The sequence below is a fragment of the Bos indicus genome, chromosome 29 (genome assembly GCF_029378745.1).
Source record: "Bos indicus isolate NIAB-ARS_2022 breed Sahiwal x Tharparkar chromosome 29, NIAB-ARS_B.indTharparkar_mat_pri_1.0, whole genome shotgun sequence".
Lineage (NCBI taxonomy): Eukaryota > Metazoa > Chordata > Mammalia > Artiodactyla > Bovidae > Bos > Bos indicus.
This window is the reverse complement of record NC_091788.1, coordinates 42703692-42727040: the sequence shown is the minus strand read 5'-3', so window position 1 is coordinate 42727040 and position 23349 is coordinate 42703692. Positions and strand designations below refer to the sequence as shown.

The 23349-nt window shown below is 49.5% G+C and overlaps 1 protein-coding gene across 3 annotated transcripts in view; it reads right to left on the bottom strand.

Annotated features, from left to right (window-relative positions):
* Positions 1 to 6694, bottom strand: part of MARK2 (microtubule affinity regulating kinase 2) — a 55862-nt gene extending 49168 nt beyond the window's left edge. For all 3 annotated transcript variants that reach the window (XM_019954888.2, XM_070782645.1, XM_019954884.2), the window contains exon 1: positions 6065 to 6694. Coding sequence is in view for 1 of the 3 variants with exons in the window: in XM_019954884.2 (XP_019810443.1) it covers positions 6065 to 6118 (54 nt within the window). In the remaining 2 variants the exon portion in view is untranslated. The remainder of the gene's footprint in view (positions 1 to 6064) is intronic.
* Positions 6695 to 23349: the final 16655 nt, after the last annotated feature.

Genomic DNA, 23349 nt, shown 5'->3' with positions numbered 1-23349 from the left:
TCTGCTCCGCCTTCCGTATGTTAAAAAGAAAAACGTGGCTTGCAGCCGGTTGTTGAACCCACCCCTCCCTTCCCCCACCCCACACTGTCCCCAGGACCCACCGAGCCAAGCCTTCCCCCACCCCACACTGTCCCCAGGACCCACCGAGCCAAGGGTCCACCTCACCGTCCCTCCTACCTACTTGTGACTCTTATGACTCTGTAAGCCTAAAGTCAGTAGTTTGCTGCACAAGATGAAATATACTGATACATGTTTTTGCCCTTTTCTGGGCTTCCCAGGTTGCGCTAGAGGCAAAAACTTGCCTGCCAATGCAGGAGATTCAGGTTCAATCCCTAGATTGGGAAGATCCCCTAGAGGGCATGACAATCCACTCCAGTATTCTTAACTGGGAAGTCCCATGGACAGAGGCGCCCAGCGGGCTACAGTCCACAGGGTCACAAAGAGTAGGACACGACTAAAGCAACTTAGGGAGCACTCACCCTTTTCTAATGAGAAAGAATCAATGGAAGTAAGGGGGAATCAGTGAAGCACTCCCCACAGGGACCAAGGAAGCTTCAAACCCTCTAGACGTTCAGATGAAGGGATCTAGCCTATTTACATGGCCCAACACGGAGGCAGGTCTAGTGAAGAGGAGGACCTAGGATTCCTCCTCCTCCAACTGATAACTGGAAATCGAGGGGCCAGATTTTCTCCTGGTGTTTTTTTCAGAACCAGAGGTACCATCTTAAAGTCTAAAAAAAAAGCAAGGAAATTCCATAGCCCACACTGAGAGGGCTGTGGTGGGGGAGTGACGAGAACTTTCAGAGTTAACATGGGGACAGACGGCCTCCTCCCAGGCCACAAGTGGGAAATGGGTGGCTTCCTCCCCCACGGGGTTTGTAAAGGCTTACTCTTCCCATTGCTGAGACTGAAGGGGAACCTGCATAGATAACGCTTCAGTGACTCATGCCTGTTTGATGAAGGCTGGGAGAAAGCCCGGAGAATCCAAGCTTCAAGTGCAAAATGTACAAATGCTGGAATCTACCATGGAGAAAAGGAAACCCAGCCACCTATCTGGTTTGTCATTTTGCTGAACTTCCGCTGAAGGAGGAAGGGCCAGGTTTAAACTCCACCCACCCTTTCCACATTCCTCTCAATTTTGGCTTTGACAGGAAAGTGGCAAATAACGGCAGCATCACCATGACCAAGAGAGAACCAAAGGCTTTCCATAACTCCTCTCAAAGAAGAGGCCTAGTGGTCAGTCTACAGCTTAACCAAGCCGAGGGAGCTGGGGCTGGACCTGGTTGGCTGCAGGAGAGCCTCATCAGGCAGCCTCAGAGGATGAAGGATGACTGCCCTCCTCGCCCTCTCCATCTGCTGAGGTTGCCTCATCCCAATCCATTAACGGGCTTCAAAGTGCTGCTGGGGGGAGTCCACTTAGCAGAGACACTATCATGGGGCCAAGGGTGGCGCCCAGCCCCCACCTCGCTTGTCGATAATGGGCCACAAAGTCTGAGGCTTAGCTGCACTTTAGGCATAAAATATTCATTCAAGTCAACATAATACATATGTAGGAAAGTCATGGAAGCTCCTGGGAGAAGAGAAATGCTGCCAGGTGGCTAAGTGCTCAGTGGGAAAGACTTCATGAAGGCATGGCTTAGTCCTGGGTCCTGGTCAAGTGCCCACTGAGAATGAGGTTGTTCTGTCCAAAGAGGAAGCAGTATAGTCTGAAAGTTTTTGACTCCCAAGACCTCTAACCATGCAAACCTCTCAAAAAACAAATTCTCAGTCTCTCCCTACCTCACAGGCACCAACTCTATTTAAGACATTTATGCTGGGGCGGGGGGGGGGGGGGGGGGAGGGGAGGAAATCAGGCCCAATCTTTGGTCACCATGTAATCTGAAGCAGGCCAAATCTCAATGACTGCCTTGTATCCATCTTCTTAGCTGTTTCCCAAAGTCCAGAGACTAGAGAGAAATTATTACACTTTACTAGGGAGTTACCTTGACCAGGTTCAAAGGCTGTAGTATGGCAGCTCTACGAACTCCAGGGTCTACTGGTGTCCTTGCTCTAACCATGCCTCTTTCTCCATTTCAGGGGTAAAGCAGAAAGTAAAGACTATACGGTCTGAAATTCACCCACACCTCTAGCCAGAAGGCAGTACCACCTAGGGCCCCTGCCAGAGTCAAAGGGCAGAGGTGAGAGCCCGCACCCAGAGCACAGGTCTTGCCGCACAGCTTGCAGGACAGGGAGTTAAACGAGAGGGGACCGAGCTCTCGCCGAGACGACACTAAAACCGGATTATTCAGTGAGACGTTCAGCCAGAATCAACCCTGGGAGCCATGAGCTAGCTACATGTGTTTGGAGTGGCTCAGTGGTTCTTTACAGGATCCTGAAAGTTAGATTTGCTCTCTCACCCAGACTTCCAAACTCCTCTTCCCAGAATCATCTGAGAGAATAAACAATGCCACTTACTCCCTGGAAGGATGACAGAAGCCCCTACCCTCGCCCACCGCAGAGGGGCAGGCGCAGAGGCAGAGATGGCAGTGAAAGCCTCCTTCTTTCTCGCAGGAGCTCTCCCTTGTGGTTCCCGAGGCCCAGAGGTGGGGGAGGCCTGGTGCCACGCAGGCCTCCACCAGGCATTACAGAAAGCTCTCGCCAGCGGCAGGTGGACACTGCACGCTGGACCCCTCTGCACTGGCCTGTTTCTGCTGCTGCTGGCTGGAAGACAAACAGTCATCCTGCTGATTGCTTTCACCGCTGCCAAGCCTCCAGGCCAACAGAGCCATTTGGAAAAGTGAACAGAAAGCTCAGCTCACAGATTAAGGATGCCCCAAACTACCAGTCCCAGGTTACAACCCTCCTTCTGCAAACAGAAGAGTCTATGACTGTGAAAAAGCATATCTGCAATCAGGTGCCACAAAAATCACAATAACGGCAGGGCTTCACTTTATCTCCTCCTTTCTCTGTTAGAAGCAGAGTCGACAGCAAACAGGCAATGTCTCTGCAACACCAGGTTTATTTTTATGCTCCAACATTTTCTCTCTCTGGGTCTACGTGTATTTAATTCAGATGTGATCAAAGAGCTCCTAGAAACAGGTTCTCATCAGCCACATGTTTTAAAGAAAGGGGGAGAGAAAGAGCGAGAAGAGACTGGAGTTTGAAGACAACCAGTAGAGTCTGTTTACCTGTTTTTCAGTGAAACCAATTTAAATAATTTAAATCTAAGTAAGGTAACAGAGGACCTTTGGGGGAAAGAAACCAACCCAACCACATCCCTTGCTTTTTATCTCACAACATTAAGGCTTCTACCACAACCACTTTAGTTAAACTCACAACACGACCAAGAAGAGCTTTCTGGTCTCACCTGGTAGCATGATCTAGTCCAAAAGAGGCCAGTGCTTCAAGCCTCTCTGGCCTTATGACCCCAAGAGCTGTTACACATTTTTTTCTTGTTTTAAAAAATACCACATCTGCTTGTAAGGTTTTTCAAAATCTATGCTTTTTCTAGGATAAGACTTAATATCAAGTCCGTAGTGGGACTACCCTGAGAATAACAGCAGAAGCGATGAAGTGGCTCAGGGGAACCTAAATCCACAGAGTGGAAACAGGATGAGTAATTCACGATTTGGAACAAGATGACAACGTATGCAGCCAGTTCTCTGGACAAAGTTATCAAGAAGCAGCTTACATTCCCAAATGGTTCACAGAGTTCGGCTATCATAAAATCGGTGGCAGGCGAGCAGCAGGTTCCTACAACATGCTCAGGTGACTGTGAGGCTTGAAGGGAAGAGAGGAAATCAACGCACACATCACAGGAAAAAGACCGTGGCCGCATACGTGTACACTGAGTAAACAACACAAAGAAAGCACACTGAGGCACTCAGTTACTCTGCTCTGCTGAACACAACGCCCCCCACAGCCTTGCTCAGAGTAGGCACTCCACCGCCACGCCCCAGATGCCTGCGGGTGCCAGTCAGTCACTTGGCTTCCTCCTACCAGCTCAGAATCAACAGTCTGGGAAAGTCCTCTGGTTAAGCAGGGTTTACCTGCTAAATAAAGGTTGTGAGAGGAAAAGGAATGGAACAGGTAACCTCGAGAGGGCCTTGAGAAAGTGGTTCCCAGGAAGGAGAGAAACAGCTGGCATTTGAGGGCAAGACTGAGATGGAGACCATGCTCCTGTTTCTAAAGACCTCAGTCCCATGCCAAACCCAGTGATACAGTGGAACTCAACCATCTCTCCCTCTCAACCTGTTTCACCCCTAGAAGCAGTCAGTCAGTCCACAGGTTATGAAAGGGTCAACCACTGCAGAAAAAACTTATCCAGAACTCCTCTTAAGGTCCTGCCTGTCCAGATGACAGAGACTGAGGGGCTAACAAAAGAGAAAACATTGGAGAAATGAAAAGAGGGAAGATGTCTTTTAAGATGTTAATGTTAATATGCAAGAGGCATTAATATGCAAGAGAATGTAACAATGGTTCTATTGCGCTAGCCAGAAAGAAGGGAACAGGAGGAAAACATAATGAATGCAACAAGAGAAAAGGATGCAAACAAGCACCGCAAGCCCCAGGGGTGAAGAGCTCTTTTTTCAAGTTAATTATTTTTTTTTGTCTAGTAAAGTTCTCCACCAGGAAAGGTGTGACAGGCAGAGGACTCTCCAGAGCAGGCAGCAAGGGACACCAGAGATGGTGAAAGAAAGGGGAGGGGTGTAAAGTGGACGCCTCTCGGCTGGGAGGTGAGATGACACAGAAAAGGCTAAGGCTTGGGTGACAAATGATAGCAGTGATTGCCAGGATGAGGGGAGCGGGAGCAGCTCAAGAAACCAGCATGCAAAACTCCTGGCCCCGGGAGTCACAAAGGCTAGCCAATCACAAGCGGATGGACAGGGGCATACGTGGGGAAATAAATATGATGTGAAGAAGGCTGGAGAAGAATATGGAGATGAAAGGCAATCCTGATTAAGAGGAATGGTACTAAGTAAGATGGGCTGAGGGCAGAGAAACGGGAAGGCAACAAGCAAAGGGGAAGATACTAAGTGACAGATTCCTGAGTGAAGAAACAGGAAAGCATCACGGCCTGGCTTGTGTTGTGGTTTCAGAAGACAGAACGGGAAGGACCAGGATGAAGCGAGGCCTGGGAAAGGACCGCGCAACAGGTGGTGTCAATGGAGTAGGGCTGAAAGAGACAGTCTTTCCCTCCGCAGGAAGAGCCCAGGGAGAAGGCTTGTACAGCACTCGCAGTGAGAAACAAGAGGCCAAACCAAAACTTAAAAAAACAAGCCCCAGGGGAAGAGAACGTGAGGGATCTCAGGACTCTGAAGGGAGTGAAGACTGGAACCCCAAAGACAACCTGTGGGAAAACTATGCGCATGACAGCTGTACGGGGAAACACGGAAGCGACAAATGCCAGCGCGAGGCACCAGGGAGCTCCTGGAGAAGAGAAGGGAAAGTGATGAGCAAAGAGTAGGCGAGCGATCTGGAAAGGTGATGAGGGTGGAGCTGGTGGGTTGCAAGAGGGCGAGCACAATGTGGAGCAGGAGGAGGCAGGGTAAAAAGCCGGGGAACTGACAGGGGACAGGGATCGAGGTCACAGTCCGGGGCAAGGACCCCGAGGGTGATAACTGGGACCGGGAGAACCGGTGCGGGCGGAGAGGAAGCGAGGCTGGAGGGATGGAGGAAGAGGTGGACAACGATCTGGGGCGAATCGCAGGGTGCTGGTCGAGGAGAAGGAAGGTGGCTGCTTTCAGCGTGGGTGGAGGAAGACCAAAAAGGCCCCTGAGAGAAAAAGGGAAGAGAAGAGGAAGCTGGGGAGGTAACACGGAAGAGCGCAGGAGGGCGGTGAAGGGAGAAGGGCCGGGGGGAGGGGGGTGGTCGGCAGAAAGACAAGTGTGCAGCTTGGAGTCCGGACAAGGTGGGTCCCCGGACAGGACGCGGAAGGGAGGTGTACGGGGCCAGGAGCCAGATGACAGGGCAGCCGAGGCTTACGGGGTGGCAGCCGGGGCACGAGGAGAGCTGAGGAGGGAGGAGGCTCTGCAAGGTGCAGGGGCCCAGCCAAAGAATGTGGGGAGCCCTCAGGGCTCCTTACCTGCTCGGTGTCCCTCTCGTTCAGCGTGGGTAGGGGGGTCCGAGCGCTGGACATGGCGCCGGTATCTCAAGGGAGGGAAACCGAGAAGCTTGGAGGAAGGGAGGGAAGGGAAGGCGCAGAGCCCGGCCGGGCGGGGCTTCTCACAGCAGGAGCACCCGCCGCATGGGCCCCGGCCGGGGGTGCGGGGAGGCCGGGCTGCCGTTCACGCCAGCCCGGGGATGCGCCGCTCGGGCTAGGCCGCGCCGGCTCCGAGCAGCTCTGGACCGCACCCCCCCGACCCCCGGCTGGGCCGTGCCGCCTTTCGGCCGGGCCGCGCCGCTCCGCCTACTCTCTGCCGCTGCAGCCGGCCGCCTGCCTCGCTCCTCCCCTGCCCTCAGCGGCACTGCTCCGCGCCCGGCACACAGGCAGCCGCCGCCGGACCTGCTGCTCCCAACATGGCCGCCACCACCGCCGGTCCTCGGCTCTTTCCGCCGTCAGCAGCCGGAAACATCCGAAGCGGCTAGAAACGGGAGGGAGGCGCGCCTTCTCCTCTCAGCCACCGACTACTGGTGAATTCCGGAAACACCCGAAGAAGGTAATCCTGGGGACGCGCGCGGCTCCGCGATTCCGAAGACCAAGCTTCGGCTCTGTTTACGGAAATCTACGAAGAGACTCCGGGTACTCCAGCCACGCCTACAGGCCTTTCCCCGCCCACTTCAAGCTGGTTTTCGGCAGTTTCCGGAAACACCCGAAGCCTCTCCGCGCGCTGGGAGCGGGCCACGCCCCCATCCCGCCCCGCCGCGGACCGCGGTCGTCGGCCATTTCCGGCAACACCCGAGATCGGGCGAGCCTCGGGTCATTCCCTCGGATGGTACCCAAAGTCTGACTCTTCGTTTCTTTCCGTCAGTTTTCGGGTATTTGCAAATCTTGAACAGGGAGCGTAGATCACGTGTGCGTGTTACTATTTGATTAAGTAGAAAATAAAACTGTTAAGCCCTGCTTTGACATTCTTTGGTTCTAAAGCAACTTCCTATCTGTGTGTCCGTTCCTCTGTTAGTCAGCTCATTAAATACATCTCGTTTATCATCCAGCCTATCTATCAACATGTGAGTCACCTGTCAGATGCAGCGTTAGTCTATTACCTGTCTACCTACCATTCATCACCTGTTGTCGTCCATCTTGGCTTCTATTTGTCTATCCGTGTACCCCACATCTAATCCACAGGGCTCCTCAAGGTTCCTGGCAAACACCAGGTAAACGTCCTTGGCTCCCAGCTGCCAAAGGCTTCAGCGATTCCCTCAGCCCTGCATTCTACCTCTAGCTCTTTGCAGTGAAAATGCAGTGGGATCTTGGGGAAAAATCACATAATATCTCTGTTTAGCTCCTCAACGTCCCTATCTTGAAAGAATCCATGCCTTTGTTCCAGTGATGACATTCTAAATAATATCTTTGGATTTGTTACCTTTTTTATTTTTTGCTTTCAAAAAAAGTCTTGTAATTGTTCAAAATAGCACGAAACGGCATTGCACTATGGCAATATTGAGTCATGCCAGTTCCCTTTTTAAATATCCCTCTGAGGTTGGGCAGGAGAGACATTCTCATCTTTAATCACATTTCACTTATCCCTTCTAAAACAAGGAGACTCATGGGGAAAATAAAAGAGAGAAACTGGTTGAAAATGAGGATTCTTCAGGATGGCTCAAAGAATGAACAACTGGAGACGTTCCTTTCCTTTCTGGGCCTCTTTTCCTGTTAATGAATAGAGGTCACTATTCATAAGCTTGAGGTCCCTCTCATCTCTGGAGAGCCCCTTACTTTAACGGGAAGTCCATGTGGCAACATAAGTTCACTCTTCACTTCCCCCTAGGCTACCTCACCAAGGACAGTGAGTAGACTGGCAGGTGTGACTCCTCTGGCTGCCCCCACCCACTGTACCCCAGACATGTTGGAAAACCATCCCCTCAAACCTACCCCAGGTTCAACAGCAGTATAAGGTAGACAGAAGCCGGAATCTCCACAAGAGCCAAAGACCAAGCTCAAGCAGCGAGTCCGCAGAAGGTACAGGAAAAGAGAGGCCCAAGAGCTTGCTGGGAAGAGTGCAGATTGGACCTCTGACGCTTGACTTCCAACTCCAGCTCCAGCATTTTGAGCAGAACCCTTGACTAAGTCAACCAGAGAAATAGGCAGCCAGACAGAGCAATGAGAGGGCGGTATGAACGCACTTCCCTAAGGCAACAAGTATAACTTACAGTCCTAATAAATGCATGGGACTCCAGGACACCGCTCCATGCTCCACCTCGGCTCCATTCAGGCACCCAGCCCTTGAGGAAGAAGCTGATGAAGAAACACAGAAGGAGGTGAGAGGGAAAAATAGGAAGAGGTGAAGCCGGAGGACACACCCCCACCCCAAATTCATCCGGAAAATCCATGAGAATGGTCTGCCCTCTGGTGGCCAGAGGGAGAGTCACTGCTGAATCCTGTGTGGGAGATAGCCTCAAAGGCTGGGGTCCCTGCAGTAAGGAAAAAGGGGAAAGGGTTGGAGAAGCAAATGGAGCTGCACTCAGCGGGCTTCCCTGGCCTCTGCCCGAGGAGACTTGACTAAGCTCTCTCTGCCTCTTGCCTGCTTCCACTTCCCTCGAGTTCTCATCCCTGTATTCTGCCCCTTGGCTCCTGCCCCCATCCTACATTCTCTCCTCTTCCTCACAAGGCTGCCTAACCGGTCTCCCTGCCTAGACTCCCTCCAACCTGCCCCACCAGACAAGCCAGAATAATCTTCCTGAAGTCCAGCTCCAATTACATCTCTACTGCTAGAAGGCTCTCACCAGCTCCCTTGTGGACTAGGCAGGCTGACTTTGTGGGCCTACAACCTGTGCAGTCGCACAAAGTCACTCTTAGAAGGGCCTTAAGCTTGAAGCTTGATATAATGCTCTATTGTAACCCCTCTTGAAATTTTTACCAAGGGGCCCCTGCATTTTCAAATTGCCCTGGGCCCTACAGATTTTGTAGCTGGTCCTGGCATTAGGAAAAGACTTTAGCCTGCATTGAAAACTTTGCCCAAGACTTCCCTGGTGGTCCAGTGGTTAAGACTCTGCTTCCACTGCAGTGGATGTGGGTTTGATCCCTGGGTGGGGAACTAAGTTTCCACATGCCAGGTGGCACAACCAAAAAAAAAGAAAGTAAAAGAAAACTTTATACAATCTGACCTCAACCTTGTGAATATCCTAATTACATATCAGTGGTTGACACCTCCCTGTAATTCGTGCCCTGCCACCGAGCTCTCTCACCTTCATTCTGATCAGTTGCCAGTCAGTTCAGGCTGATCAATTGCCCATCACCTATGTCATCTGGAATTCCGGAGGTATTGATACTTCAAGATCCAGTTCAAATATCATCTTGTCATATACCTGAACCCACCTAACCTCCTCAAAGATTAATTATTGCCACACATTTACCTCTCTCTAATCTGCAAATTCACTCATTCACAAATCTCTGCTGAGCACCTAATACATGCAAGGCACAGTTCTAAGCTCTTCTGGTGTACCAGTGAACAAAGTAGTCGAAGATATCCACCTTTGGGGAACTTACATCTCAACTGGGGAAAGACAAACAACAAACATAATAGTTAATATTAAGTGCCCCCCCCCCAAAAAAAGGAACTAGAGTCAGCTAAGGGGGATCAATGAAAAGCAAGTTGCAGTATTAGGTGCTCAGTGCAGGCTTCACTCGGAGAAGGCAATGGCATCCCACTCCAGTACTCTTGCCTGGAAAATACCATGGACGAAGGAGCCTGGTGGGCTGCAGTCCACGGAGTCGCTAAGAGTCGGGCACGACTGAGTGACTTCACTTTCACTTTTCACTTTCATGCATTGGAGAAGGAAATGGCAACCCACTCCAGTGTTCTTGCCTGGAGAATCCCAGGGACAGGGGAGCCCGGTGGGCTGCCGTCTATGGGGTCACACAGAGTCGGACATGACTGAAGCGACTTAGTAGCAGCAGCAGCAGCAGGCTTCACTGAGAAGGTGACATCTGAGCTGACTTGGAGGAGGGGAGGAAGGGAGTTCTGCAGCTATCTGGGGGAAGAGCATTCTGAGCAGAGGGTGCAAAGGCCCTGAGGCAGGAGCAGGCCTGGCTGTTTGAAGAACAAGGAGGCCAGTGAGACTGATGCAGAGTAAGCATGAAGGTGAGTAGGAGGTTGTTGTTGTCCAGTCGCTAAGTCATGTCTGAGTCTTTGTGATCCCATGGACTGCAACACGACAGGCTCCTCTGTCCTCCACTATCTCCCAGAGTTTGCTCAAGTTCATGTCCATTGAGTCGGTGATTCTGTCTAAACATCTCATCCTATGCAGCCACCTTTTCCTTTTGCCTTCAGTCTTTCCCAGCAGGAGAGTCTTTTTCCAATGAGTTCGCTCTTCACATCAGGTGGCCAAAGTATTGGAGCTTCAACTTCAGCATCAGTCCTTCCAATGAATATTCAGGATTGATTTCCTTCAGGATTGACTGCTTGATCTTGCTGTCCAAAGGACTCTCAAGAGTCTTCTCCAAAAAAAAAAAAAAAAGAGTCTTCTCCAACACCACAGTTCAAAAGCATCAATTCTTCAGTGATCAGCCTTCTTTGTGGTCCAATTCTCATGTCCATACATGACTACTGGAAAAACCATAGCTTTGACTAGATGGACCTTTGTCAGCCAAGTGATGTCTCTGCTCTTTAAAAGGATGTCTAGGTTTGTCAAAGGTGATGTGGAGCCAGACCTGGTGGACCACTGCTTTGACTTTTCTTTGGAGTGAGGTGGGGAGCCACTGTAGTGACTCTATCTGACTGGTTGCCAGATTGCTGGTAGAGTGAGGGGGGCTTCCCTGGGTGTCTAGTGGCTGAGACTCCGAGCTCCCAATGCAGGGGACCGGGCTTTGATCCCTCGTCGGGGAACTAGATCCCACATGCCATAACTAAGAGGTCAAGTCCTGCAACTAAAGATCTTAAGAGCAGCAACTAAGACCCGGCACAGCCAAATAAATCAATACAGGGATTATTTTTTAATTATTAAAAAAAAAATGAGTAGAGGGGCAAAGCAGGAGTAGAAATCTGGAAACCCTGAAGGAGGCTTTTAGGATAATTCAAGTGAGGAATGACCATGGCTTGGAGCAAGGCAGCAGCAGTGAAGTAGTGGTTTATTAATAAGATTGATAGAGCCGACAGGATTTCTTTCTTTTTAAAAATTTTTTAAAAATCTTATTTATTTATTTAAGGCCTTCAATTCTGTTGCGGCAGGCATGTGGGATCTTTAGTTGCAGCATGTGTGGTCTAGTTCCCTGACCAGGGATTGAACCCAGGCCCCCTGCATTGGGAGCTGGGGCCATAATCACTGGACCACCAGGGAAGTCCCCAAAAGGATTTTTTGATGGATTGGTTTAGGAGATAGGTGAGAGAGAAGAGTTAAGGATAATTCCAGACTTTCCAACCTGAACAAGTGAAAACGAATGCAAGAATAAAGGCATCTCTCACAGGCCCCAGACCAGGTAGAGGTCAGCCAATAGGAGCAGTGCTCCAGGGCAGCTGTGATGCCCACTGGAGAAGGCGAGGATTACAGATTCCCGGCTGCAGAGTCCAGGGGCTTAGACTAGCAATTCCTCCCATGGCCAGGAGAGGAAAAGCCAAGGGGAGCCCAAAGTGCTGGATGGAGACACTTTCATTCTCACCCCTGTGAACCATTGCAGCTGTTCTCCATCTTCTCTTCCCAATCAGGGGAGCCAGAGAACTTGTTCATTCCAGGCAGGCCACTTTGTGGGTGAGGAGAGCCTTCTGGTCAAGAGTCAGATGACAGGGTGTGGCAAGACCCATGCATGTCCTCTGACTCACCAGAGACCCTCCTATCTCACTGAGCTTTACTCTCGATTTCTCTAAACTTTCATCATGCACTTTATCATCATTGAAAGTGAAATGAAAGTTGCTCAGTCGTGTCCAACTCTGCAACACCATGGAGTGTAGCCCGCCAAGCTCCTCTGTCCACGGAATTCTCCAGGCCAGAATACTGCAGTGGGTAGCCGTTCCCTTCTCCAGGGGATCTTCCCAACCCAGGGATCGAACCCTGGTCTCCTGCATTCCAGGCGGATTCTTTACCAGCGGAGCTACCAAGGAAGCATTATTACCATACACCATATTGAATTTGGGGCTTCGCTGGTGGCTCAGCTGGTGAGGAATCTGCCTGCAATGTAGGAGACCTGGGTTTGATCTCTGGGTTGGGGAGGTCCCCTGGAGAAGGGAACGGTTACCCACTCCAGTATTCTTGCCTGGAGAATTCCATGCACAGAGGAGCCTGGTGGGTTACAGTCTATGGGGTCAAAAAGAGTCGGCCACGACTGAGTGACTTTCACTTTTCTTATTGAATTTAAGACATTTCAGAGATTAGAGTATGGGAAAATGTGCATCTTAGAATTGATGGAATAGAATACATTTATTATTCCACCAGGATGTGAGCTACACAAGGACAGGAACTCCCAGGCGCCTTCCCTTTTCTCAGGGCTAACCCACACTGGCTCCTATATGGATTTAATCACATTTACAAGCGAGAGGCACTATTATTTCCTCAGGTTTACTCAGAAGGAAATCGAAGCCTAGAGAAGCTTGGTCCCTTGCCAGGGGGAGTAGGAACACGGGAATGGACTTCAGGCTTCTGAGCCCGAGAGAGGCAGGTTGTGTGGGGGTCGTGAGCAAAAACACATAGCCCCTGCTGCCAGGCTGCTCTTTATCGGCTGTGTAATCTTAGGTAAGCCTCTTAACCTTGCTCTGCCTTAATTTTCCCATCTGTTAAATGGGGATAATAAAAGTACCTACCTCACAGGGTTGATTTGTGAGGCAATGATGAGATAATACATGAAACATGCCGGGACAGAGCGGGGTGGACAGCCAGTGCACTGTGTGGGCTCCTGTCATTACTATGCAGACTCTAGCTAGCCTTCCGACTCTTCTATTAAATCTCTCTACTGTATTCTCCCCACCTCCCAGAACACCAACCCTGAATCAGATGTGAGAGAGCCCATCCTGGCCCCAGTTCTCTCACTAATGAATCAGGTGAGTCATGCTACAGTCCGTGGGGTCGGAAAGAGTCAGACACGACTGAGTGACTGAACAATACCCCTGAGGTGATGGTTTTTGAGGTGTGGCCTCTGGGAGCCAATTAGGTCAGGAAGGGATGGGATGAGAGTTCTTTTTTTTTTAATATTTATTTATTTTTGGATGCGCCATGCCGGGTCTTCATTGCGGTGTGAGGGGCTGTTAGTTGCTCTGTGGGCTCTCTCTGGTTGCAGTGCGTGGGCTCCTCAATTAGGCGGCTTCTCTTGTTTCAGAGCACAGGTTCCAGAATGCTCTGGCTTCAGTAGTTGAGGCACACAGGCTTAGTTGACCTGCGGCCTGTGGAATCTTAGTTCCTGGACCAGGGGTCAAACCCACGTCCGCTGCATTGGCAGGTGGATTCTTAACCACTGGGCCACCAGGGAAGTCCCAGGACAAGGGCCCTTATAAGACTCCCTGGTCCCTTCCACCGTGTGAGGACATGATAAGAAGACAGCTGTCTATGAACCAGGAAGCAGGCTCTCGCCAGACACTGAATCTGGCAACTTGATCTTGGACTTCTCAGCCTCTAGAGATATGAGGAATAAATTTCTGTTATTGTATGCCATGCGTGCATGGACTCTTTGTGACCCCATGGACTATAGCCCACCAGGCTCCTTTGTCCCTGGAATTTCCCAGGCAAGAATACTGGAGTGGGTTGCCATTTCCTTCTCCAGGGGATCTCCCCGACCCAGGGATCGAACCTGTGTCCCTTGTGTCTCCTGTATTGGCAGGTGGATTCTTTCCCAGCTAGGCCACCGGGGAAGCCCATAAGCCATGACTGTATGATATTCTGTGACAGCAACGGGGACAGTCTGAGGCAATGTCTCAAACCCTACTGCAGTGACCATGTCACTCTCGCCCTTCTTCGCCCAGGACTTGACACTGTGCCTGGGGTGGAGGAGACCGTGTCCCTACCAGCCTCGCTCATATGTGCCCAGTGCAGCAGGAAATTCCAGCTGCCCATGGAGGCCACTGTATACCAACTTGGGATGGCAAGTGGGGAGGGGCAGGTGCAGTAGGCATGGAGGCCACCTTCAGAGTCTGTTCTGGTGAGAAGTGCCCTTTGGGCCACCCACACTCCCATTCTGGGCGACTGTCCACAGGCAGGGTTCTGCCACCTCCATGGCTAAGAAGGTTGAGCATCCTCGATGCCTTGAGCATCAGGTGGCCATGTTGGCAGAAGAAATGCTGGTGGGAAGCAGAGGCCAAAGCAGGAGTGGGTAGGTTTTCCAGGGTCTCAGAGGGGAATACCCTAAGTGGATGATCTGGGGCCTGTGGGAGCACAGGGGCTGGAGGAAGCAGCAAGGAAAGCTTTTTAGAGGAGGTGATGCTGAATCAGGTCTCAAGGATAAGCAAAGGACTGCAAGGAAGGACTGGAGAAACTGGAGCAGCCCATGGGGGCCCGCAGGCGGCCAGCCCTCAAGGAGTTCGCATCTCATCTCGTGCGGATGTCAGATGGGCCAAGAGCAGCCTTAGACTTGGAGCTGGCAGAGGGGAGTCAGTACCAGCGGGTATCCAGGGCTCTAACTGGCTTCCGGGAGGAGGGGGGCACGGGCGGGTGGAAAATGACTCATCAGTATGCCCAAAGCTGCAGGCTTGCTCCTGGCTGGCAGCACGTGTGTCCGGGGGGACATTCCTGCTCCTGACCGTCATCCTCCCTGGGGAGGGCAGTGCCTGAGGTCCCCAGCCCCAAGGACAACAGGGACATTTTCTGGCCTGGGTGGTGTCCTTAGTATCAACAGGGTCTATGAACCCCCAGGAAACAAAATCCACAGGGCTTTGGCCCTCCTTGTCCCTCTTCCCAGAACTCCCCTCCCTAAGTAACTACATGTTCTCTCTGCTTAAATGTCTCCAGAGGAGGCCCTCTCAAGCCTCCATTTCAAAACTGCCTCCCTTGATGGATGAACTTGCAAGCATATTACGGGAATGTGATCAGCCAGATTCAGAATGGAGGAACTTCAGTCCACAGAGCAAGCCACTGTGTTCTTAAGAAAAAAGAAAAGGTATAGGGAAAAAGAGGAAAGAAAGGCTGTTACAGGTTGAAACCTGTCAAGTGAATGCTGTACATGGACCATACTTAGACCATGATTCAAAGAAATCAGCTTTCAAAAGATTCCCGTCAGAGTTCTTGAGATGGGTTGTACAACAACATGAATGTACTCACTATGTGTATTTCCCACAATCAAAATATTAAAAAATAACAACAACAAAAATGATGTTCGTGGACCAACTGGGAAATGAGAACACTGAATGGATATTAAGTGACATTCAGTTCAGTCGCTCAGTGGTGTCTGACTCTGCAACCCCATGGACCACAGCACGCCAGGCCTCCCTGTCCATCACTAACTCCTGGAGTTTACTCAAACTCATGTCCATTGAGTCGGTGATGCCATCCAACCATCTCATCCTCTGTTGTCCCCTTCTCCTCCTGCCTTCAATCTTTCCCAGCATCAGAGTCTTTTCAAATGAGTCAGCTCTTCGCATCAGGTGGCCAAAGTATTGGAGTTTCAGCTTCAACATCAGTCCTTCCAATGAACACCCAGGACTGATCTCCTTTAGGATGGACTGGTTATATGTCCTTGCAGTGCAAGGGACTCTCAAGAGTCTTCTCCAACACCACAGTACAAAAGCATCAATTCTTCAGCACTCAGCTTTCTTTATAGTCCATCTCTCACATCCATACATGACTACTGGAAAAACCATAGCCTTGCCTAGACAGACCTTTGTTGGCAAAGTAATGTCTCTGCTTTAGAACATGCTATCTAGGTTGGTCATAACTTTCCTTCCAAGGAGTAAGCATCTTTTAATTTCATGGCTGCAGTCACCATCTGCAGTGATTTTGGAGCCCAGAAAAATAAAGTCTGCCAGTTTCCCCATCTATTTGCCATGAAGTGTGGGACCAGATGCCATGATCTTAGTTTTCTGAATGTTGAGCTTTAAGCCAAATTTTTCACTCTCCTCTTTCACTTTTTTCAAGAGGCTCTTTAGTTCTTCTTCACTTTCTGCCATAAGGGTGGTGTCATCTGCATATCTGAGGTTATTGATATTTCTCCCGGCAATCTTGATTCCAGCTTGTGCTTCATCCAGCCCAGCATTTCTCATGATGTACTCTGCATATAAGTTATATAAGCAGGGTGACAATATACAGACTTGATGTACTCCTTTCCCGATTTGGAACCAGACTGTTGTTCCATGTCCAGTTCTAACTGTTGCTTTCTGACCTGCATACAGATTTCTCAAGAGGCAGATCAGGTGGTCTGGTATTCCCATCTCTTTCAGAATTTCCACAGTTTATTGTGATCCACACAGTCAAAGGCTTTGGCATAGTCAATAAAGCAGAAATAGAAGATGTTTTTCTGGAACTGTCTTACTTTTTCGGTGATCCAGAGGATGTTGGCAATTTGATCTCTGGTTCCTCTGCTTTTTCTAAAAACAGCTTGAACATCTGGGAATTCATGGTCCACGTATTGCTGAAGCCTGGCTTGGAGAATTTTGAGCATTACTTTGCTAGCATGTTGAGATGAGGGCAATTCAATTGTGCGGTAGTTTGAACATTCTTTGGCATTGCCTTTCTTTGGGATTGGAATGAAAACTGACCTTTTCCAGTCCTGTGGGCACTGCTGAGTTTTCCAAATTTGCTGACATATTGAGTGCAGCACTTTCACAGCATCATCTTTTAGGATTTGTAATAGCTTAACTGGAATTCCATCACCTCCACTAGCTTTGTTTGTAGTGATGCTTCCTAAGGCCCACTTGCCTTCCCATTCCAGGATGTCTGGCTCTAGGTGAGTGATCACACCATTGTGATTATCTGGGTCATGAAGATCTTTTTTGTATAGTTCTGTGTATTCTTGCCACCTGTTCTTAATATCTTCTGCTTCTGTTAGGTCCATACCATTTCTGTCCTTTGTTGAGCCCATGTTTGCATGAAATGTTCCCTTGGTATCTCTAATTTTCTTGAAGAGATCTCTAATCTTTCCCATTCTATTGTTTTCCTCTATTTCTTTGCATTGATCACTGAGGAAGGCTTTCTTATCTCTCCTTGCTATTCTTTGGAACTCTGCATTCAAATGGGTGTATCCTTTTCTCCTTCGCCTTTTGCTTCTCTTCTTTTCACAGCTATTTATTAGGCCTCCTCAGACAGCCATTTTGCTTTTTTCACATTTCTTTTTATTGGGAATGGTCTTGATACCTGTCTCCTGTACAATGTCACAAACCTCCATCCATAGTTCATCAGGCACTCTGTCTATTAAATCTAGTCCCTTAAATCTATTTCTCACTTCCACTGTATAATCATAAGGGATTTGATTTAGGTCATACCTGAATGGTCTAGTGGTTTTCCCCACTTTCTTCAATTTAAGTCTGAATTTGGCAATAAGGAGTTCATGATCTGAGCCACAGTCAGCTCCTGGTCTTGTTTTTGCTGACTGTATAAAGCTTCTCCATCTTTGGCTGCAAAGAATATAATCAATTTGATTTCGGTGTTGGCCATGTGGTGATGTCCATGTGTAGAGTCTTCTCTTGTGTTGTTGGAAGAGGGTGTTTGCTATGACCAGTGCGTTCTCTTGGCAAAACTCAATTAGCCTTTTGCCCTGCTTCATTCTGTATTCCAAGGCCAAATTTGCCTGTTACTCCAGGTGTTTCTTGACTTCCTACTTTTGCATTCCAGTCCCCTATGATGAAAAGGACATCTTTTTTGGGTGTTAGTTCTAAAAGGTCTTGTAGCTTTTCATAAAACCGTTCAATTTCAGCTTCTTTAGCATTACTGGTTGGAGCATAGACTTGGATTACTGTGATATTGAATGGTTTGCCTTGGAAATGCACAGAGATCATTCTGTTGTTTTTGAGATTGCATCCAAGTACTGCATTTCGGACTCTTTGGTTGACCATGTCTACTCCATTTCTTCTGAGGGATTCTTGCCCACAGTAGTAGATATAATGGTCATCTGAGTTAAATTCACCCATTCCAGTCCATTTTAGTTCGCTGATTCCTAGAATGTCAACGTTCACTCTTGCCATCTGCTGTTTGACCACTTCCAATTTGCCTTGATTCATGGACCTAACATTCCAGGTTCCTATGCAATATTGCTCTTTACAGCATCGGACCTTGCTTCTATCACCAGTCACATCCACAACTGGGTGTTGCTTTTGCTTTGGCTCCGTCCCTTCAGTCTTTCTGGAGGTATTTCTCCACTGATCTCCAGTAGCATACTGGGCGCCTACTGACCTGGGGAGTTCATCTTTCAGTGTCCTATCTTTTTGCCTTTTCATACTGTTCATGGGGTTCTCAAGGCAAGAATACTGAAGTGGTTTGCCATTCCCTTCTCCAGTGGACCACATTTTGTCCGGACTCTCCACCATGACCTGTCTGTCTTGGGTGGCCCTACATGGCATGGCTTAGTTTCATTGAATTAGACAAGGCTGTGGTCCGTGTGATTAGATTGGTTAGTTTTCTGTGATTGTGGTTTCAGTCTGTCTGCCCTCTGATGCCCTCTCAGCACCTACCATCTTACTGGGGTTTCTCTTACCCTGGATGTGGGGTATCTCTTCACAGCTGCTCCAGCAAAGTGCAGCACTGGAGTGGTGGGCAGCCAAGAGAAGATACCGCACGTCCAGGGTCAGTAGCAGCAGCTGGGAGGAGATACCCTATGTCCAGAGTAAGTGACACCAAGGAATTATTAATTTTGCAAGTGCAATATGATATATTTTACTGAAAAGAGTCTGAATTTCTGAGAGATACAGACTTATTTACAGATGAAATGATACAATATCCGAGACTTTTTAAATTGTTGTTGTTGTTGATCAGTCTCTAGGTTGTGTCCGATTTTTTGCGACCCCATGGACTGCAGCACACCAGGCTTCCCTGATATTCACTATCTCCTGGAGTTTGCTCAAACTCATGTCCACACATCCATTAAGTCAGTGAGGCCATCCAACCATCTCATCCTCTCCCCTCATCCCTTCTCCCCTTGCCCACAGTCTTTCCTAGAATCAGGGTCTTTTCCAATGAGTTGACTCTTCAATTAGGTGGTCAAAGTGTTGAAGCTCTAGCTTCAGCATTAGTCCTTCCAATGAATATTCAGGGCTGATCTCCTTTAGGAAGGACTGGTTTGATCTCCTTGCAGTCCAAGGGACTCTCAAGAGTTTTCTCCAACACCACAGTTCCAAAGCATCAATTCTTCAGTGCTCAGCCTTCTTTATGATCCAACTCTCACATCCATACATGACTACCGTTAAAACCATAGCTTTGACTATACACACTTTGTGGGTAAAGTGATGTCTCTGCTTTTTAATATGCTGTCGGGGAATTCCAGTTGAGCTATTTCAAATCCTAAAAGATGACGCTGTGAAAGTGCTGCACTCAATATGCCAGCCAATTTGGAAAACTCAGCAGTGGCCACAGGACTGGAAAAGGTCAGTTTTCATTCCAATCCCAAAGAAAGGCAATGCCAAAGAATGCTCGAACTACCACACAATTGCACTCATCTCACACGCTAGTAAAGTAATGCTCAAAATTCTCCAAGCCAGGCTTCAGCAATATGTGAACCGTGAACTTCCTGACGTTCAAGCTGGTTTTAGAAAAGGCAGAGGAACCAGAGATCAAATTGCCAACATCCGCAGGATCATGGAAAAAGCAAGAGAGTTCCAGAAAAACATCTATTTCTGCTTTATTGACTATGCCAAAGCCTTTGACTGTGTGGATCACAATAAACTGTGGAAATTCTGAAAGAGATGGGAATACCAGACCACCTGATCTGCCTCTTGAGAAACCTGTATGCAGGTCAGGAAGCAACAGTTAGAGCTGGACATGGAACAACAGACTGGTTCCAAATAGGAAAAGGAGTACGTCAAGGCTGTATATTGTCACCCTGCTTATTTAACTTATATGCAGAGTACATCATGAGAAAACGCTGGACTGGAAGAAACACAAGCTGGAATCAAGATTTCCGGGAGAAATATCAATAACCTCAGATATGCAGATGACACCACCCTTATGGCAGAAAGTGAAGAGGAACTAAAAAGCCTCTGGATGAGAGTGAAAGTGGAGAGTGAAAAAGTTGGCTTAAAACTCAACATTCAGAAAACGAAGATCATGGCATCCGGTCCCATCACTTCATGGCAAATAGATGGGGAAACAGTGGAAACAGTGTCAGACTTTACTTTTTTGGGCTCCAAAATCACTGCTGATGGTGACTGCAGCCATGAAATTAAAAGACGCTTACTCCTTGGAAGGAAAGTTATGACCAACCTAGATAGCATATTCAAAAGCAGAGACATTACTTTGCCAACAAAGGTCCATCTAGTCAAGGCTATGGTTTTTCCAGTGGTCATGTATGGATGTGAGAGTTGGACTGTGAAGAAGGCTGAGCGCCTAAGAATTGATGCTTTTGAACTGTGGTGTTGGAGAAGACTCTTGAGAATCTCTTAGACTGCAAGGAGATCCAACCAGTCCATTCTGAAGGAGATCAGCCCTGGGATTTCTTTGGAAGGAATGATGCTGAAGCTGAAACTCCAGTACTTTGGCCACCTCATGCGAAGAGTTGACTCACTGGAAAAGACTCTGATGCTGGGAGGGATTGGGGGCAGGAGGAGAAGGGGACGACAGAGGATGAGATGGCTGGATGGCATCAGTGATTCGATGGACGTGAGTCTGGGTGAAGTCTGGGAGTTGGTGATGGACAGGGAGGCCTGGCGTGCTGCGATTCATGGGGTCGCAGGGAGTCGGACTCGACTGAGAGACTGAACTGAACTGAACTAGGTTTGTCATAGCTTTCCTTCCAAGGAGCAAGTGTCTTAATTTCGTGGCTGCAGGCACCATCTGCAGCAATTTTGGAGCACAAGAAAATGAAATGTCAGTTTCCACTTTTTCCCCATCTATTTGCCATGAAGTGATGGGACCGGATGCCATGATCTCTGTTTTTTGAATGCTGAGTTTTAAGTCAGCCTTTTCACTTTCCTCTTTTATCTTCATCAAGAGGCTCTTTAGCTCTTCTTCACTTTAAAAATTATTCATTTATGTATTTTGGCTGTGCCTGGGTCTTCAGTGCCGCATGGGCTTTCTCTGGCAGCAGAGAGAAGGGGCTCCTCTCGAGTTGCAGTTCGCAGTCTTCTTGCTGTGGTAGCTTCTCTTGTTCTCTTGCTGCTCTAGGCACACAGGCATCAGTAGCTGCAGCCTGTGGGCTTTTGAGCGCAGGCTCAGTTGCTGCTGTGCACGTGCTTAGTTTCTCCAAGGCACGTGGAATCTTCCCCGACCAGGGATGGAACCTGTGTTCCCTGCACTGGCAGGAGGATTCTTAACTACTGCGCCACCAGGTAACTCCTGAGATTTGCTTTTAAATAATCCGGAAGGGAGGGGAAGATAAAGATAAATGAAAATTGTCCATATTTGTTCAAACTGGGTCATGGATACATCACGGTTCATTATTCCCCCTCTCTCTTCTTTTGGGTGGGTATGAAAATGCCTGTGATCAGGAATTCCCTGGTGGTCCAGTGGTTAGGACTCTATGCTTTCACTGGACTTGATCCCTGTTGGGGAACTAAGATCCCACAAAGTGAGAGGTGAGGAAAAAGAAAGATGTCCATGATCATGAAAGAAGAGAGAAAAAAATAGGGCCCTTTCACCCGGCGCTCATCCCTGCTGGACGCTCGGAAAAGTTCCAAGTTTGCTGTCCAGGGTGTGGGGAGAGCTGCAGTACGGTCTCATGCTCATGACTGTATTCAGAACACCCGAACAGTGAACGCCTCGCATCCAGCTGACAGCTGGGGCCCGGGTCCGACTGGCCCCTTGATCCTGAGCTCTGAAGAGTACAGTGATCTTGACCTTGGAGGGCCATGGGCTTGTCTCTCCAAGGCCAACCACTTAACCAGGAGGATGTGGGTGGGCAAGTGGTCAGATCAGAGAGAAGGAGTGGAGGGGTCAGGGCAGAGTCTGGAAAGGAGAAGCCCCTCCCTATGCCCTGTCCCCTAGGGCAGCCCCAGCTCATGTGGACATCACACGCTGCTTTTATAGCCTCCAAATACCAAGCCCAGTCTGACCCGGTCAGAGGTTAGAGTGAGGCCAGGGCAGCAGGCAGGACCCACCCAGGAGCCCAGGCACCTTTCAGGAGAAAGAGGTCAGTGAGGAACAAGACTCCCCACATCCTCAAAGCCTTCGGCTTGGTTCCCAGACATCATCACCTGAGACAGCTGTGATGAGCTGCTGCTGCTGCTAAGTCACTTCAGTCGTGTCCGACTCTGTGCGACCCCACAGACGGCAGCCCACCAGGCTCCCCCGTCCCTGGGATTCTCCAGGCAGAACACTGGAGTGGATTGCCATTTCCTTCTCCAATGCATGAAAGTGAAAAGTGAAAGTGAAGTCGCTCAGTCGTGTCAGACCCTCAGCGACCCCATGGACTGCGGCCTTCCAGGCTACTCCATCCATAGGATTTTCCAGGCAAGAGTACTGGAGTGGGGTGCCATTGCCTCCTCCGGCTGTGAGGAGCACCCCTCCACATTGTGGTGAGCCGCTCCAGTGGGCACTGCCAGGCACAGGGCAAGATCCCAGCAGGGGCCAGGGCCTGGGGGCCTCTGGAAGTTGGCACGACCAGGGCCCTGGACACCACTATTACGGTCCTGGAGCAAAGGAGGTATGAGTGGCCTTCCCTGGTGGCTCAGCAGTAAAGAATATGCCTGCCAATGCAGGGGACGCAGGTTCGATCCCTGGTCCGGAAGGTCCACTTGCCTTGGAGCAACTAAGCCCGTGTGTGCTGCAACTATGGGGCCTGCGCTCTAGAGCCCGGGAGCCACAACTGCTGAGACCTAGTGCCCTAGAGCCTGCGCCACAAGATAAGCACTGCGATGAGAAGCCCAGTCACCACTACCAGAGAAAAGCCCTCATGGAAATGAAGACGCGGTACAGTCAAAAATAAATAATAAATGAAATTATGAAAACGAAAAAGGTGTGAGTGCTTGTCGTTTTGAATGCACTTCCTGATTCCTGAGTCAACTCCCGCCCCAAACCTACCGAGGGTCTCCAGGCTCTGGAGGGAAGACATGTTGGGCCTCCCTAGGGCACAGACAGGCCGCGGGGCGCTGGAGACAGCAGCTCTGCGGTCACAGACCTGGGCCTGGCCAGCTTCTGCTGCTGTAGTTGCTCTGGGGTGGCAGGCGAGGTACCACGTTTCCTCATCTGTATCACAGGCACAGCGTGGGGTGACCC